Source organism: Rhinolophus sinicus, linkage group LG11 (genome assembly GCF_036562045.2).
Source record: "Rhinolophus sinicus isolate RSC01 linkage group LG11, ASM3656204v1, whole genome shotgun sequence".
NCBI lineage: Eukaryota > Metazoa > Chordata > Mammalia > Chiroptera > Rhinolophidae > Rhinolophus > Rhinolophus sinicus.
Window position 1 is genome coordinate 42835698 of NC_133760.1, and position 15845 is coordinate 42851542.

A 15845-nucleotide genomic window follows, 5' to 3' on the forward strand; every position below is an offset into this window, starting at 1 on the left:
AGTACTGAGTAAACCACTTGGCACTTAACCAGGTTCCTCATCTGGATCACTGAGCACAGAAAATGGTTTTTGACTGTTTTCTCAAATCTCCTAAAGGTGGTACATAACCAGCATGGCTTTCAGGCTACCTGGGAGAGAAGTTTATGGAATCCCGACTGAGAAAGCCTGACCGATTGGACACTCGATGTAAGATTATGGAATGAATGATCTGAATACAGGCTAAAGATCTCCTGGGGTCAGACAGGTGGTGATGACGATCAACAGATGATGATAATGATGATGACATTTATTTTTACTGTGTGCTAGGAATGTGCTAGGTGCTTTACATACAGCTCTCACCTAATCCTCACCACAACCATAAATATCACCTCAGTGTCACAGATGAGGAAACTGAGGTTTGGAGAAGTTACGTCGCTTGCCCGAGTAAGTGATGGGGCAGGATTCAATTTGAGCAGTCTGCCCTAAAGCACTATACTTCGGGTGGGCAAAACTGGAGTGTGGTAAAATGGAGTACTTTTCCCATTTAAAGGGGCCGCCCCTGATCAGCTCCAGTTAGAGAAATGCATGCCCAGTGTTGCCGAGCATTCTAGTTTCTCAAGGAAGCCAGACGTCCAGAATTTCATGTGAAATCTCTCAACTTTTAAATATTAGAAAATAACTCAGATAGTTTCAAATGGTTTGTTTGGGCCAAATAAAATACATCTACAGGCAGGATAAACATGAGTTGTAAATTTGTGCTCTCTAGTGACCCCTACATTTCCTAAAAAGCATACATGACAAAAATGCTCCATCTACTCATAAGGAAATATTACACAAATTAGAATACGGGGACAGTCTACAAAGCACAAATGTCAACGTCTTGAAAGAAAAAGAAAGGAAGAGGAACCGAATTAAAGGAGACCAGATTCAAGGAGATTAAAATAAACCAGAGACATAGCCATTAAAGATGATGTGTGATCCTGGATTGGAACCTGGACCAGGAAGAAAATGCTATAAAAGATATTAGAACAATTACCAAAACTGAAATATAGATGTCAGATTAAGTAAGAGTGCTACGTCAATGTCAACTTTTTCTGAAATTGACAACTGACGACATTTAACGGTGTCCTTGTTCGTAGGAAATACATGTTGAAATATTTAGAGATAAAGAGCACTGATGTCTCCAACATACACTGCAATGGTTCATAAAAATAATAACACTCCATGTGTACATGCGTACCTGGTAAATACTGCAGGCTCGCCTCCAGAGCACCACAATAAAGCGAGTGTCGCAATAAAGCGAGTGTCGCAATAAAGCGAGTGTCGCAATAAAGCGAGTGTCGCAATAAAGCGAGTGTCGCAATAAAGCGAGTGTCGCAATAAAGCGAGTGTCGCAATAAAGCGAGTGTCGCAATAAAGCGAGTGTCGCAATAAAGAGAGTGTCGCAATAAAGCGAGTGTCGCAATAAAGAGAGGGTCATAATTTTCTTGCTGGTGGAGGGTCTTACCTTCCATTTGTAAACAACACAACATCTGTGAAGCACAATAAAGCACAGCACAATAAAATGAGGTCTGCAGAAAGAGAGAGAGAAAGAGAAATAGAGACAGAGCAAGTGTGTCAAGAGGCTAACTTGAGAATCTGAATGACAGGTCTGTGAGAGCGTTGTTCTACTCTTGCCGTTCTTTTATAAATTGTAAATCATTTCAAAATAATAAATTATAACAACTGGGAAAAAAAAAAGCACGAGGGCAGCCCTGTGTCAGCAGGGCACAATACTCAGTCAAAAGTACCCTGCTCTGTCCCTGGCACAGTGACAGAACCAAATCACACACGGTCCTCACAGCAACCTACAGAGGCAACTATGCTTGACTCCATTTTCTGGTTGGAGAAACTGAGGCGCAAGGTGCCAACCCTCTGTCCCAACAGGAAGGAAATTTTAGAGGCCATGGTTCTAACTCAGCCCATCAAATACTCATCTGGACTATTCCAAGACATGCCTTACAAGAAAAATTCATTTGGCGCTCTCTTACACCTTACCACAAGTTAAAGAAATGCTGTCCTGGAAAGCTAAACATTTACTACAATCTTTTTATTCACCCACCAGACTTGGACACTGTACAAAAGTCTACAGCATTAAGAATCACAAAAGTATATAATGTAAATTTCAAAGAGAAAAGAAAAAAACAAAAGTAATTGCCCATTATGGAAATGATAAAGTTTAACTTAAAAAGCAAACAAGAAATCTTTGTGACCTTGGGATATGTGAAGATTTCATAGATATGACATTAAAAGCATGAATTATAAAAGGAAATACCTATAAAGAGGACCTTTACCCAAATTAAATATTTTTGCTCTTCAAAAGACCATCAAGTAAACTAAAAGAATGGGAGACAATGTTTACAGTACACATCAATGACAAACAACTTAAACCTAGAAAATACAAAGAACTCTTACACTTAATATTAAGAACACAAATAACCCAACAGAATAAATGGACAAAAGATTTGAACAGAAACTTCACAAAAGAGGATATGTATAGATATATATGTAGATAGATAGATAGATAGATAGATAGATAGATAGATAGATAGATAGATAGATATGGTCAATAAACACGAAAAGAAGCTTAGCATCATTAATCATTAATCATTAGAGAAATGCCGATCAAAACCACAATGAGAAAGCACTTCACACCCATTAGGATGGCTCTAATCAAAAAGTCAGAAAACAACAAGTGATGGCAAGGAAGTAAAGAAGGCGGAACCTTCAAACATTGCTGGTGGAAATGTAAAATGGTGCGTCCACATGGGAAAACAATGTGTTAGTCCCAGTCGGGCTGCTATAACAAGACACCACACACTGGGTGTCTTATACACAGCAGGAATGTATTGCTTACAGTTCTGGGGGCTGGAAGTCCAAGGTCTGGTTGCCAGTGTGGTCATGTTCTGCTGAGAGCCCTCTTCCGGGTCCCAGACTCCCAACTTCCCACTGCATCCTCACGTGGCAGAAGGGGTGAGGCAGCTCTCTCACGCCTCGTTTGTAAGAGCACGAATCCCATTCCTAATCACCTAATCACCTCCAACAGGCCCTATCTCTTAATACCATCACACAGGGGTTAGGATCCAACATCAGAATTTGGGGGGTGTGGGGGACAAAAACATTCAGACCATAAAAAACGGTATAGCAGTTTCTTAAAATGTTCAACATAGATTTACTATCGTGTTTCCCTTAAAAATAAGACCTAACCGGACAGTCAGCTCTAATGTGTCTTTTGGAGCAAAAATTAATATAAGATCCGGTCTTATATTATATTATACCCGGTATTATATTACATATTATATTATACCCAGTATTATATTATATTATACTATATACTATACTATATATATTATACTATATACTATATTATATTATAGTATAGTATATATTATATATAATATATATTATATTATATTATATTATATTATATTATATTATATTATATTATATTATACCCGGTCTTATACTATAGTAAAATAAGACCAGGTCTTATATTAATTTTTGCTCCAAAAGACACATTAGAGCTGACTGTCCAGCTAGGTCTTATTTTCAGGGAAACACGGTATATGACCCAGCAACTACACCCTAGGTATGCTACCCAAAAGAAATGAAAATATGTGCATATAAAAAGTAAAAAGTAGAATGCAAAGTTCACAGTTGCATTTTTCTTAACAGCCAAAAAGTGGAAGCAACCCAAACATCTATCAGCTGTTGAATGGATTAAATAACATGAGGTATGTTGAGACATTAGAATACTTTACTATTCAGTATTACAAAGGAACAAAGTATTGATACACGCTGCAACATGGATGAACTTCAAAAACATTATGCCGGGTGAAAGAAGCCAAGCACAAAAGACCACGTACTGTCTGATTCCATTTATATGAAATCTCCAGAGGAGGCAAATCTTGACAACAAAGAATAGATTAGTGGTTGCCTAGGAATGGGAGGGTAGGAGTGGAGAATAACTGCAAATGAGCACAAGATTTCTTTTGGGGATGATAGAAATATTCCAAAATAAAACTGGTGATTACTGCCCAACTCTGTAAATGCACTAAAAATCATTGAACTATACCCTTAAAACAAGTGCGTTTTATAGTATTATACTTCAAAATTGTACCACAAAAACAGCTTTTAAGAAGAGATACTCAACCTCATTAGTCATCACTGAAATGCAAATTAAAACCACAATGAGATACCAATACACACACAACAATTGCTAAAATTTAAAATACTGACAACCAAGTACTGCTGAGGATACGGAGCAACTAGAACTCTCATACCCAGCTGATGGAAATGTAAAAATGTCGTGAGTTTGAATAGCATCGCCCAAAATGATACATCCAAGGTCCAAGTCTTAACCCCTGGTACCTGTAAATGTGATCTTATTTGGAAAAAAGGGTCTTTGCACATGTAATTAAATGAAGGATCTTGAGATTGAGATCATCCTGGATTTAGGGTAGGCCCTAAATGCAATGACTAGTGTTCTTCCAAGAGAAAGGTGAGAGAGATTTGAGACACAGAAACCCAGAGAAGGTGGCATGGGAAAACAGAAGCAGAGACTGCAGTTACGCTGCCCAAGCCGAGCCATGCCAGGAGTTACCAGAAGCTGGAAGAGGCAAGGACGCATTCTCAGCGAGGGCCTTCCCAGGGCGTGTGCCCTATCGAGACCTTGTTTTCAGACTCTAGAACTGTAGGAGAGTAAATTTCTGTTGTTTTAAGACACTGAGTTACCTAGAAACTAATACAAATGGTAGGATCACTTTGGAAAATTGTTTAGCACTTTTTATAAGGCTAAAGAAAGAACTGGCATGTGACTTTTTCAGCACTTGGATTCCCACAGAAATGAAAACAAAGACTTCTACATGAATGGTCATAACATAACAGCCCCAAACCAGAAACAATCCAAACGTTCAGCAACAGGTGATGAATAAACAATAAATGGTAGAGCCACACAGTCGACAATTACTCAGCCATAAAAAGAACAAACTGTCGATACACGCGATGACATGAATAAATCTCAAAAATCATTCTGCTGAGTGAAAGCAGGCAGTATGCTTCCCTTTATGTGAAATTCTAGGAAATACAGACTCATCCACAGTGACAGAAAATGTTACGTGGGAGCCAAGGTGGGGGAAGACATTGACTACAAATCCGCACAAGGAAATTGCTGGATGGGATTGAAATGTTCTCTGTCAATTGTGGTGGTGGTTTCACATCTGTCAAAATTCTTCAGATTGTACACTATAAATAGGAGCAAATTATTGTACATAAATTATACTTCAATAAAGTTGATGAGAAAATGAGAAGATAAGTCACGAGTAATAGAACATTTTCTGTTGAAGATTTAAAACTTAATTGCCTATACTTGGTTCTAATCAATGTTTCATAAATAAATTTTAAATAAAGATCAAAAAAAAAAATTTTAAGTAAACAGGAAAACAACCTGCTCTAGAAGGCAACATGTTTCCCAAGCAGAAAATGACATAAAGCTTTGGAGTCAGAAGACCTGGTTCTGAGCCCTCGTTCCACACCAACCAAGTGCCCTCGGGCCAGTCTTGTCTTTGCCAAGTTTCCACATCCATAAAATGTGGATGACGTTCATACAGCCTCGCAGGCAGTGGTGATGGTTTCAACAGAGTAAAAGCTCCTTTGTGTGGGGATTCCATCTTAGCCAACATTATAAACTCAGTGTCTGGCAAGTAACAGGTGTTCAATAAATCTTTACAGAATGAATAACTTCAAACGTAAACCCGAAAGGTGAGAAAGACGTCATGCACAATGCCACTGGGTGACATTTGTCTCTTTGCACTGTGGGGACAGAGCCCCAGAGAGTAGTTTACAGGCTCTCGGCCTCACATGGAAAGGTGCTGGCTTGGCTGTGGCTGATTGGCTGTCGGCTGTGGCCGGTTAGCCGATTGGCCGCTGGTATAACTGCTGCGGCTATGGAGGAGAGCCGAGGACTGCCGAGGACTGCCGAGGATTGCTGAGGATTACCGAGGAGCCGAGCAGAGCTGAGGAGAGCGGAAGAGAGCGGAAGAGAGGAGAGGAACAGAGTCGCGAGAGTGGAGGAGAGTCGCCGGTCGGCGGAAAGGCGGACGGCAGGTCGCGCGTCCGGTGGGCCCAGCCTCCAGTGAGACCATAGTGGTATGACTCCCCTACCTATGGCTCCATGGGTGTTCCTTTTTGGCCTCACCATATCCTGCATTCTTGTGTGGGGAGAGGGAGCAGAGACCCCGCAGGCCGCCCTGCCTGAAAAATGGCGCAGCGAGCAGGTCTCCGCGCACAACAGCACTGATGTGGACTCATGCAGAAGGCTTGTCCCACATTGAACCCATCTTTAGTATACTGTTCACATCACATGCAGATTCAAACATGGAAACTTCAGGTCCCTGGTGAAACCTTGCTATAACTCTGGTCATTATAAAGCTGACTTCATATTTTAAATCTGCAGAAGTACTGTCCTAGGACAAACTCACGCGTAAGACTCTAAATTCTGAAAGCAAGAACTGTGTCTGTTTTATTCACCATCAGTCCTCACTTCCAATACTCGCCTAACACTGAGGAGGCAACAAATAGCATATGTAAAGGTCACATACACGGAACCAGATAAGGCACAGGAAATGTTAGCTAGGGTAAAGGTCTCTAGGTATGGGCAATTCTTACTAAATGTTATTAGTGCTAAATGTTAAAAAAGCACAGTATTTTGCAGATGCAGCTGTAACCACATGAGCTTGACCAAGAACCAACACGAGGCAAAAGAAGAAATCCACATGTAAGTAACCAAATCCAGGTAAGTTTACCCAACTGCAAAGAAGACATCAACATGCAATTGACTAAATAGTGTATATAAGCAATGGCTAAGCATCGCTTCGTGGAGACAGCGTTTCGGATGTAAAATTGCTCTCCTTTACTTGCTGCAAGGAAATAAAACTACCTAATGACAACCGCGGCTCATTCTTGAATAGCGTACCCCAAGCAGCCAACCCCGAGTTCGGTAACAAATCCTGCGACTCAGGTGAGACTCTCCTAAAAGGACTCCTTTCTCGGCCTGGTGTGGATGCTTGGCGAAGGTCGGCAGCTCGTCCTGGGCTTACTCATCCACATCTCCACTGCACCAAGGTCTGTTCTATAGAACCCGTTTGGTGCTGACCGCTGGAACGGCTGCCTGTCCTGCCTCCACAGACAAGCGCCATGGCCACCGGAATCTGCTTCGTTCAGCACTTTGGAAGGAAGGTGGGTAGGTCAGCCCCTGTGGTCAGTTTAGTGTTCTATTCCCATTTGGGGTATACGGCTGTTAGAAGGTTAGTTTCATTTCTGATGCGCACTCAGTTTCAGGTTGATCGGGCAGGAACTGTTTCCGGGAGGCCAGATTCAGGGGTCTAATCCAAGGGTTAAGAAACACCTGTGGTGCGATCTAAGACATCCTTGGGAGATGATTTCCGGTCTGGGTGTCAGGTAACCCAGGGTCACTGATGGCGTTTTCAGTGCGCTAGAAGTTACGGCATCACAGTTCGCCACACTTTAGTGTCTGTCCTGCAAGAGTAAGATTTTGCTTGTGTGCACATTTGCGTTTGCCTTGCTGGTCCTATATGTAAATACGCCCTCTTTGGGAAACTCCAATTCGATCCCGGAATGCAGCCCCTTGGCATGCATTCTCCAGAACTGGGTGGACCAAGGACCCCAGAGACTTTCCTGTTGTCCGAGTCCCTGTTGGGCCCATTTGGCTTGGAGATTTCCCCTTTTGCTTGTCATAGGGAAAAAGGCTTTGAGAGATGCCCTTGGTAACTTCAGTTACACGTGAAGTTTGTTTTGCCTCGATTTAAAGCCGGCTACTACATTTGATTAATGAATAGAAATTAATGATTTTTTTCCATATCTGTCTCGTGGCTAAAGGAATTTTAAAATGAAACTTTCAGGTCTCTGGTCTTGTCTGTCTATTATGTTTACATGTTGTCTGCCTCCTGAGGAAAATCTTAAACTTGGTTTTTATAAAAAGAGCTCTATTTAAAGAAATTAAGCACTTATATAAATTAAGGAATATAACTGTGGGGACAGAGCCCCAGAGAGTAGTTTACAGGCTCTCGGCTTCACGTGGAAGGGTGCTAGCTCCAGTGGTGGATGGCCGTCGGCTGTGGCTGATTGGCCGTCCGCTGTGGCCGGTTAGCCGATTGGCCGTTGGTATAACTGCTGCGGCTACGAAAGAGAGCCGAGGATTGCCGAGGAGCCGAGCAGAGCCGAGGAGAGCGGAAGAGGAGAGCGGAAGAGAGGAGAGGAACAGAGTCGAGAGAGTGGAGGAGAGTCGTCGGTCGGTTGGCGGAAAGGCGGATGGCAGGTCGCGCATCCAGTGGGCCCAGCCTCCAGTGAGACCATAGTGGTATGACTCCCCTACCTATGGCTCCGTGGGTGTTCCTTTTTGGCCTCACCATATCCTGCGTTCTTGTGTGGGGAGCGGGAGCAGAGACCCCGCAGGCCTCCCCGCACAACAAATGGCGCTGCGAGCAGGGTCTCCCGCACGACAATAACAAATGCTTTTCAGGATCACATGGTCTAGGAAATGACGTAATACAAAGACTGATTTAAGTTTTTTGGATTTTATCTGGGTATACAAAAGCAAGTTCTGCTACCAACTTCTGGCTTTTTAATAGAGAATCTAAAGATGCTTAGATCTGTTAATAAAAATGTCTTATGCTATATTCAGGAAATACATGTTTCTAACGATTATAAAATATACTTGCCAAAAAGCCTATATTTGTAGAGGTTATAAAATGACTCACAAATTTGACTTTTGGTTGTCACTAAAACTAAGGTTTCTAGGATTAAAAATTTTAAATTAAAAAAAATAGAAAAAAAGGAGAATTTTGCCTCTTGTGTATTAAGCTGGCTGAAATTAAGTTATTATAAGAGCTTTTTTTTTTTTTAAAGAAATTAAGCTGTAATATCAATGGTGTACTTATGTAAAGCCAAAACTCAATGCTATGTCTCCTGTATTATTGGTAGCTTTTAAAAGAGATTATACAGAGAAAGCAAAGGTATACTCTTTATCATCAGGTCTTTACTTATGTAAGTACACAAATCTTCCTAATTTTGGAAAAGGTGAAATTTTGTTTTAGCAACTTCCTGTATTTGCCTCCAAAATCTTTGACTGTCACTTTGTTTAAACGAATAACTTTTAAGTATTGTTACCTATGATTTTATTTGGACAAATGTTTTAAAACTTTGCAATGTTTGACAAAAATCCCAAGATTCAAAATTTCAGGAGGTTTTTTTCTAATCTTTGAGATTTTTAAGAACTTTGGAGTTTTTCAGAAGGATCCCTGAAACGCCTCAAAGACTTGTTTTCTTACTTTATAAAAGGAGTTAAACTAACTAGGCCAATTTGGTATGTTAAATAACAAGGGAAACATTGTCAAATAAATGATGATAAACCTTTGATTGTATTTAGAAAAGCTTATGTGTTTTTGTAGAAGGTTTGGAAAATAGAGATACACTTCCACTGACAGAAAAAAGAATCAAAAGTGTTTTTAGATAAAGAAGGATATAAAGGACATGGGTTTTATTGGTAAAGAAAGAACAAGGAAAATAATTCTGTTCTAGAATAAAACGATTGTTTCAAACTAAGGAGAGGAAAACTAGGTCAAAAACGGAAAGATATATGTAACTTACAGAAGACCTGTACATAGTGCAAAAGGTGTGTATACACTGCAGAAGGATCACAGAGAAAGGACCTGAAGATGTATGTATATGAACTCTAATCATGGCCATTTTTAAGTCATTCGTCACTTAGACAATTATTGCTTTACTCTGATGCTCTTAGAAAAATGTTTCTACAAAAACCTTTCATCTTCAAAGAGATTCATAGAAGAGATTCTGACACTCTAAAATACAAAACTTCAGGTATGCTTAACTAATCCATATGTGACTAAATTTAAAGGTATTAAGTCTTGGATGTTTAACACCTGGTGATGTCAGCCCCAATAAAAGTACCAGATTTAGCACAAGCCAAATGATTAAACACAATACCCACTAACACCTCATGGTTATTTAATATCTTTGGCTAACTGCCTATAGTTGTTGACTCTTGGTTCAGATCTAGTCTTCAAATTGAACTTGACAATTTTGTTACTATAAGAATTTTTGCTATTATAAATCTTTGCTTTGCCTAACTTGATGTTATAAAGACACCACTGATAATGGTTGCTCAGTGTTTTGAAATGATCACTCGGGTCTGTTTTTCATAGAAGAAACCTCAAGAAATGACAGAAGATGTTTAAGAATAATTTTCCTTGGACAGTTGTTACAGTGACCACCAAAGCATTACTAGACAATAGAATTTGTCTTGACAACATTCTAGCTAAGCAAGGTGAGGTTTGCTCTGTTGTTAATAACTGTTGCTGTACTCGGATAAAACACCTCTGATAAAATAAAGTTAGAACTAAATATAATCCAGGCCCTGCCCTTAAACATGACAATAAAGCCTTCTTGTGTTCTGGTGCTCTTGTTGCTCAAATGTGGCCAAAGCCTCCAGGACAGAAGAAACTACTTTCCCTTCTACGTGGGACATGATATACATACTGCAAATGAGCCTTCCTGGCGATGAGGAACCAAGAATGGCATGACATACTCAAAATGAGCCACCAATGATGCTTTTAATAACTCATCAGTGCTGGTTTCTGATCATTGATCAGGAATGCTTTCAAGGAAAGATATTGATCAAGAGGAAAAATATAAACAATAATATAAATGAAGACACTTTAAAGTAGAGCTGGAGCTCCCATACCAGAGGATCCACCTTATACGTAATGTTAAAAAGAGGAATAGATAGGACTTAGTGATTGCTGGAGTGGTTTTACTCATAGGGACGATTTAGGGGTTGGCAGGAGGAACTCAGTAAATCGGCCCTCCCCAACATAACTTGGTTTCTCCCATTCCCGGGACCCCTTGCAGCTAGAGTCTTCTAATTTTTGGTATCCAATTAGGAAAGGTAACTGAAAACTTAAATAAGTATGCTAATCTGATTTTACTCACATCAGCAGATACTAAACTACACCCATATAATGCAGGGAGCGGGTTTATATTTAAAAATCTAAAAATCGTGATCCCTATAAGATCCACTGAACCCAACATGGACAGGTCCTCATTTGTTGTTGTTAACAACTTACTCTTCTCAAACTGCAAGATACAGCTTCCTGGAGACCTCTCTCAAGTGAAGCTAGCGATACCTCCCAGTGAGAACAAGGAACCAGATCCTCAAGCTGCTACAAGGTAAGTGACGTCCACTACGTTTGCTCTTACTCCTAACGGTTTTTTCTATATTTTGTCTCTTCATGCACTCCTGTTCTCAGGAACCCCTGAACCTAGATGACCCCAAGATTTTTATAAGTCAGGCAGCCAGAGAATTTCACTCCTTGAACTCAAAGACGTACTCTGTCCATGTTCTGCAGGAGGCAGTTACACAAGTATGACCCTCGTCCCCATTCCCTCAAGAATGAGGAATGAAAAAGGGAGGAATTGTTAGATAAGGCAAAAGTCTCAAGGGGGGGTTTACTAAATGCTATTCTTACTAGATGTTCAAAGGTAGCACAGTATTTTGCAGATGCAGCTGTAATCCTGTGAGCTGGATCAAGAACCCAACCTGATGCTAAGAAATCAACATGTAATTAACCAAATCTGGGTAAGTAAAGCCAAGTGCAAAGAGGAAATCAAAATGTAATTGCCAAATAGTGTATATAAGCAATAGCTAAGCATCCCTTCAGGGGTTTGGATGTGAATCCCCTCTCCTTTACTTGCTGCAAGTAAATAAAACTACCTGACAATGACCATGTCTCGTTCTTGAATAGAACAACCCAAGCACGGAACCCCTTGAGTTTGGTAACAGAAAGAGGGGCTTTTAAGAGGGCCAAAGTGGCTGATGGGCAGAGAGCAGGGTGAGTGTCATGTCCAATGAGGCTGAGGAAGGAAGTAGAGTCCAGACCATGCATGGACATTGTGGGCCATGTGAAGTTTCGTCTTTATCCTAACAGCAATAAAAGTCATAGAATATTTTAAACAGGTGGTTGGAAGAGGAGGAAGGAAGGAAATTGACATGATTAGATTTGTATTTTGAAAAGATCACACTCCACAATATGGAGTAAAGACTGATTATGTGGGAGGACGGGAAGAAGAGGACAAAGGAGTGTTAGGGTGTAGAGTGAATGTAAACCAACAGGGAGACTGTTGTAACAATCCATTAAAGAGACGATGGTAGCTTGGTCCAAGGTGGTGGAGATGGAAATAAGTGGATAAATTACCAATATATTTAGACACATAGGACTTGATCTGGGGAATTAAAGGAAAACACTTAATTCTTCTGAGCCTCAAGTCTTCATCCGTAAAACAGGACTGTTGATAACTCCATCTGTATAATATCTATCTTGCAATCTGCTGTGGTAAGAATATGAAATAATATAAATATTGTGAACTCAACGCAAAGCCTGACATGTAATAAATACTATTGTAAGAGTTGGTATTGCTATTATTATTTTCATCCGATGGAATGGCAGCTACCAGAGGCTAAACCCCAAAAGCACATAATAGGATTGTAGTTAAGTTTTCCTACGCACTGTGCTGAAGACATGGAACCTATCAGCTGCCCCCGAGACAACTGTTCCAAATAAACACATCTGAGCGCACATAGACTTCATCTAAACTGCTCTCAGTCCTCAGAAATCATTACCAAAGAGAACACACAGCTGGTATGCTCAGTCATCTGAGAGTCCGGTAAACTGAGGCACAAGAGTAGCTATAAATGTACTCAAGGAATAAGTGCAGAAGCAGAACAAGTAAATGGGTGTCTTCTCATTTGTGAGCTGACCCAACAGGACTAGGCCTGCATCCCGAGCAGCACGAGTTTATAACCCCATCTCTGGCTCCCTTGCTGGCAAGGCCCTTTCATGCCTTGGCTTAAGCCTGTGCGTCCACTCGCCATCCAGCCAAACCCTTCCGGTTCCCTGCCCCTAACTGCAAGCGCACGGCAGATCCCAGACTCTAGAGAGCCCGACATACCTTAGCTTCCCGTTCTCGTTCCTCGGCGGTCTGGGTCCGCTTCATGCTGCCGCTCCTGCCTCCTTCGCCACGGCTGGTCTTGTAGATCCCTCGCCTTGGACCCCGCCTCCTGCGTGTAGTTCTCTCGGCATCCTGCTTCCGTCCGGCGCCATTCTCCACAAGGGCATCGAGAACTACCACTCCCAGGATGCACCGCAGCGGCTCCCGATTGTGTCGGAGTCCAGAGCACTAGAATTTCCCAGATCCGACAGCTGGGCGAGCGTAGTCCGCTACTCTGCGAGCTGGCGGGCCAGGGCCCGAGGAAAACTACATTTCCCAGGAGGCAACAGGGCCTGCCATGTTTTTCCCGTGCTTCTCTCGGCCACTCGCCGGACACGCCGTCGGCGCTATAGCAACGGTTAGCGACCGGCGGGGAGAGAGTGGCGGTGAGTACTCTGGGGGAGTAGGCGGGGGGCATGGAGGTGGCCGATCCCCTACCAGGCCGGGATCCTGGCGTCTGCTCGACGGCCTGGAGAAGGCCCTGGAGTTCTGCTCGCTTGAAAAGCAGCCCAGCACGAAACACCTCCACACCCTCAGGCCTGAATCACAGCCCGCCCGTTACCCCCACGCCCAGCACCGTTTTGAAAATGTATGTCCCAGATCTAAACCCTAGCTGATGAGAGTTGATGCTAATTGCAGTGCCCGTTCAAGTCCTTCTTCAAGCAGAAGGTGACATAAACACTGTTCGCTTCTTGTATCTGGGTTAGGAATTGGTTGGCACACCCTTACAAGCCTCCTGAGTGGCCTACTGTGTGCTTAACTATTTATCATTATCTGTTTATCATCTTATTACCTCCTAGCCTAATAAGTACATAGAGGCAGGGACTTTGTTTACCATTTTCGTCTCAGTGCCAGATATTCATTTATCCATTCAATACATAGGAAGGTTGGTGCCCACCTGTGCCAGGCACTGTTCCCAACCAGCTGTAAAGAGGACAGAAACCCGCCTCAAGATGCTTGTTCGTCTGAAGGTGCTTATTTATACTTTATTAGTGAAGACACACTTGTCACGAACTAGTAAACGTTTTTTAAAATTTCAGCTAGAGATGATTGCTGTAACAGATATAAACAGCGGTGAAATCAGGAGGAAGAGGACTTTCACAGGATGATCAGGGAAGGCCTCTCTGAGGAAGTGACATTGGAGCGGAGCTCCAGAGAATGAGGAGCCAGCAAGGGTCCCTAAAGGACAACAGTGTGAGTGGAGGACAGGGAGCAAGAAGGGCTGGTGAGAGAGGGTGTTGGAAAGGTACTGCCGCACGGCACCGTGTTTCTCAAGCTCATTCACATTCTGGGTCAGACCATCCTGGGCACTGAGGATGTTTAGCAGCAGCGCTTACCTCTAGATGCCAGAACACCCCCCTTCCTAAGAGGGACAAAAATAAGACTAGACAGTTACTTCTGAGATGTGTGACCTTGGGCAAGTTACCTGTGCTGTCTCACTCTTCATTTGCATAGCAGGACTCACAATAGCACCAGGATGTTGTGAGATATTTGATTAATTCATATAAGCAGTGCACTCGGAAGAGCGCCTGGCACATTATAGTAAGCATTCAATAAATGTTAATATGGTCGTCGTCATTGTTATAAATGCTATTATACCTTTGTCATGGAAAAGCTCTCCGTTTCACAAGTGTCCTGTCTTTAAACTGCTTGATAATTTGGCTCCTAAAATTGACCTTTTTTATAGCACTGTCTCCAAAAGAAGTAGATGAACGAACACCCAGGTATCTGTCTGTTAGCTATGTATGTCACCGCAAAATGCAGTGGTTCTCAACCTCTGATGACTTATCATAAAAGTTGTGAACCTTCCCTCTAAAAGGTACTGCATATGCACATAAGTGTAAAAGATTTTGTAAACCATCTCTGCTCTCTGGGTCCACAGACCCTGAAGCCCCATGGACTCCATTCATTCAGAAACTGTTTAGTGAATGCCTGCTATGTGCCCAGCTCCGTGCCAGCCTCTGAGAGGAGAACAAATCAAAGAAGCTTGCTCTTCTCTTGGACTTGACATTCTAGGACCTGGTTCTAGAGATTGCAAACCTCTGCCTTAGGGCATCTTCATTGGCAGTTTGCATTTGGTTTTCTGGATAGATTGAAATGAAAATATAAAATCTTTTTTTTTATTTTGGCATAGTAGACATTGCAAAGACCACTCATATCCACATACAAAGCTAAGCTACTGTTGTGTATCTCTGAAGAATAGAAACTCTAAAAATGCCAGAATTAGCTGGGCAGCCTGTATGTTGAAGCAGGAAGCCCTGGGACGTAGGCCTCTTGGCAACAAAGACAGGTCTCAACAACAACAAAAACCCGTTGGTGAATTTATGAAACCTCTTTTGCAAAACTTGGAACTACCTACCCATTTGTGCATCAAGCTGAAAATTAATATTCAAGTAATATTGACATCCCAGGCAAATGTACTAAACACTTTTCATTTACCATCTCACTTACCTTTAGAATAACTGTGAGATAGGTATTGTTGGTATTGTTGTTTCCATTTTTAAATTAAGGAACTGAAACTCCGTGAGATTAGATGACTTGACCAGCTAGGAAGCAATAGAACAACCATTGGAATCAAGTTCCTGACTTGAGTTTTTTCTAAGATAGCTGCTTTCTTTGGGGGGCAGAGAAAGGGATGGGGAATGGAGAGGAGGTATTTCTCAAATTTGAGGGAGTTTAGTTTTGTTTCACATAGAGGAACAAGAAGAAGAGAGAGGAAGAATGATAATCTTACCTCATTTCCT

At 41.8% G+C, this 15845-nt stretch overlaps 2 protein-coding genes across 10 annotated transcripts in view; one reads left to right on the forward strand and one right to left on the reverse strand.

Annotated features, from left to right (window-relative positions):
• The window catches only part of FTO (FTO alpha-ketoglutarate dependent dioxygenase), a 338798-nt gene extending 325526 nt beyond the window's left edge, over nucleotides 1-13272 (reverse strand). Inside the window, exon 1 of one of the 4 annotated variants that reach the window (XM_019732370.2) lies at nucleotides 13063-13272. In XM_019732370.2, coding sequence (XP_019587929.2) covers nucleotides 13063-13107 — 45 coding nt within the window. In that variant the 5' untranslated portion in view covers nucleotides 13108-13272. The remainder of the gene's footprint in view (nucleotides 1-13062) is intronic. The other 3 variants (XM_074314872.1, XM_074314874.1, XM_074314873.1) reach the window with 3 other exon arrangements.
• A 40-nt stretch (nucleotides 13273-13312) lies between these two features.
• The window catches only part of RPGRIP1L (RPGRIP1 like), an 85838-nt gene continuing 83305 nt past the window's right edge, over nucleotides 13313-15845 (forward strand). For 2 of the 6 annotated variants that reach the window (XM_074314869.1, XM_074314871.1), the window contains exon 1: nucleotides 13313-13487. The gene's annotated coding sequence lies outside the window, so the exon portion shown is untranslated. Of the gene's footprint in view, nucleotides 13488-14149; nucleotides 14296-15845 lie in introns of those variants that run through there. The other 4 variants (XM_074314868.1, XM_019732369.2, XM_074314870.1 and 1 more) reach the window with 4 other exon arrangements.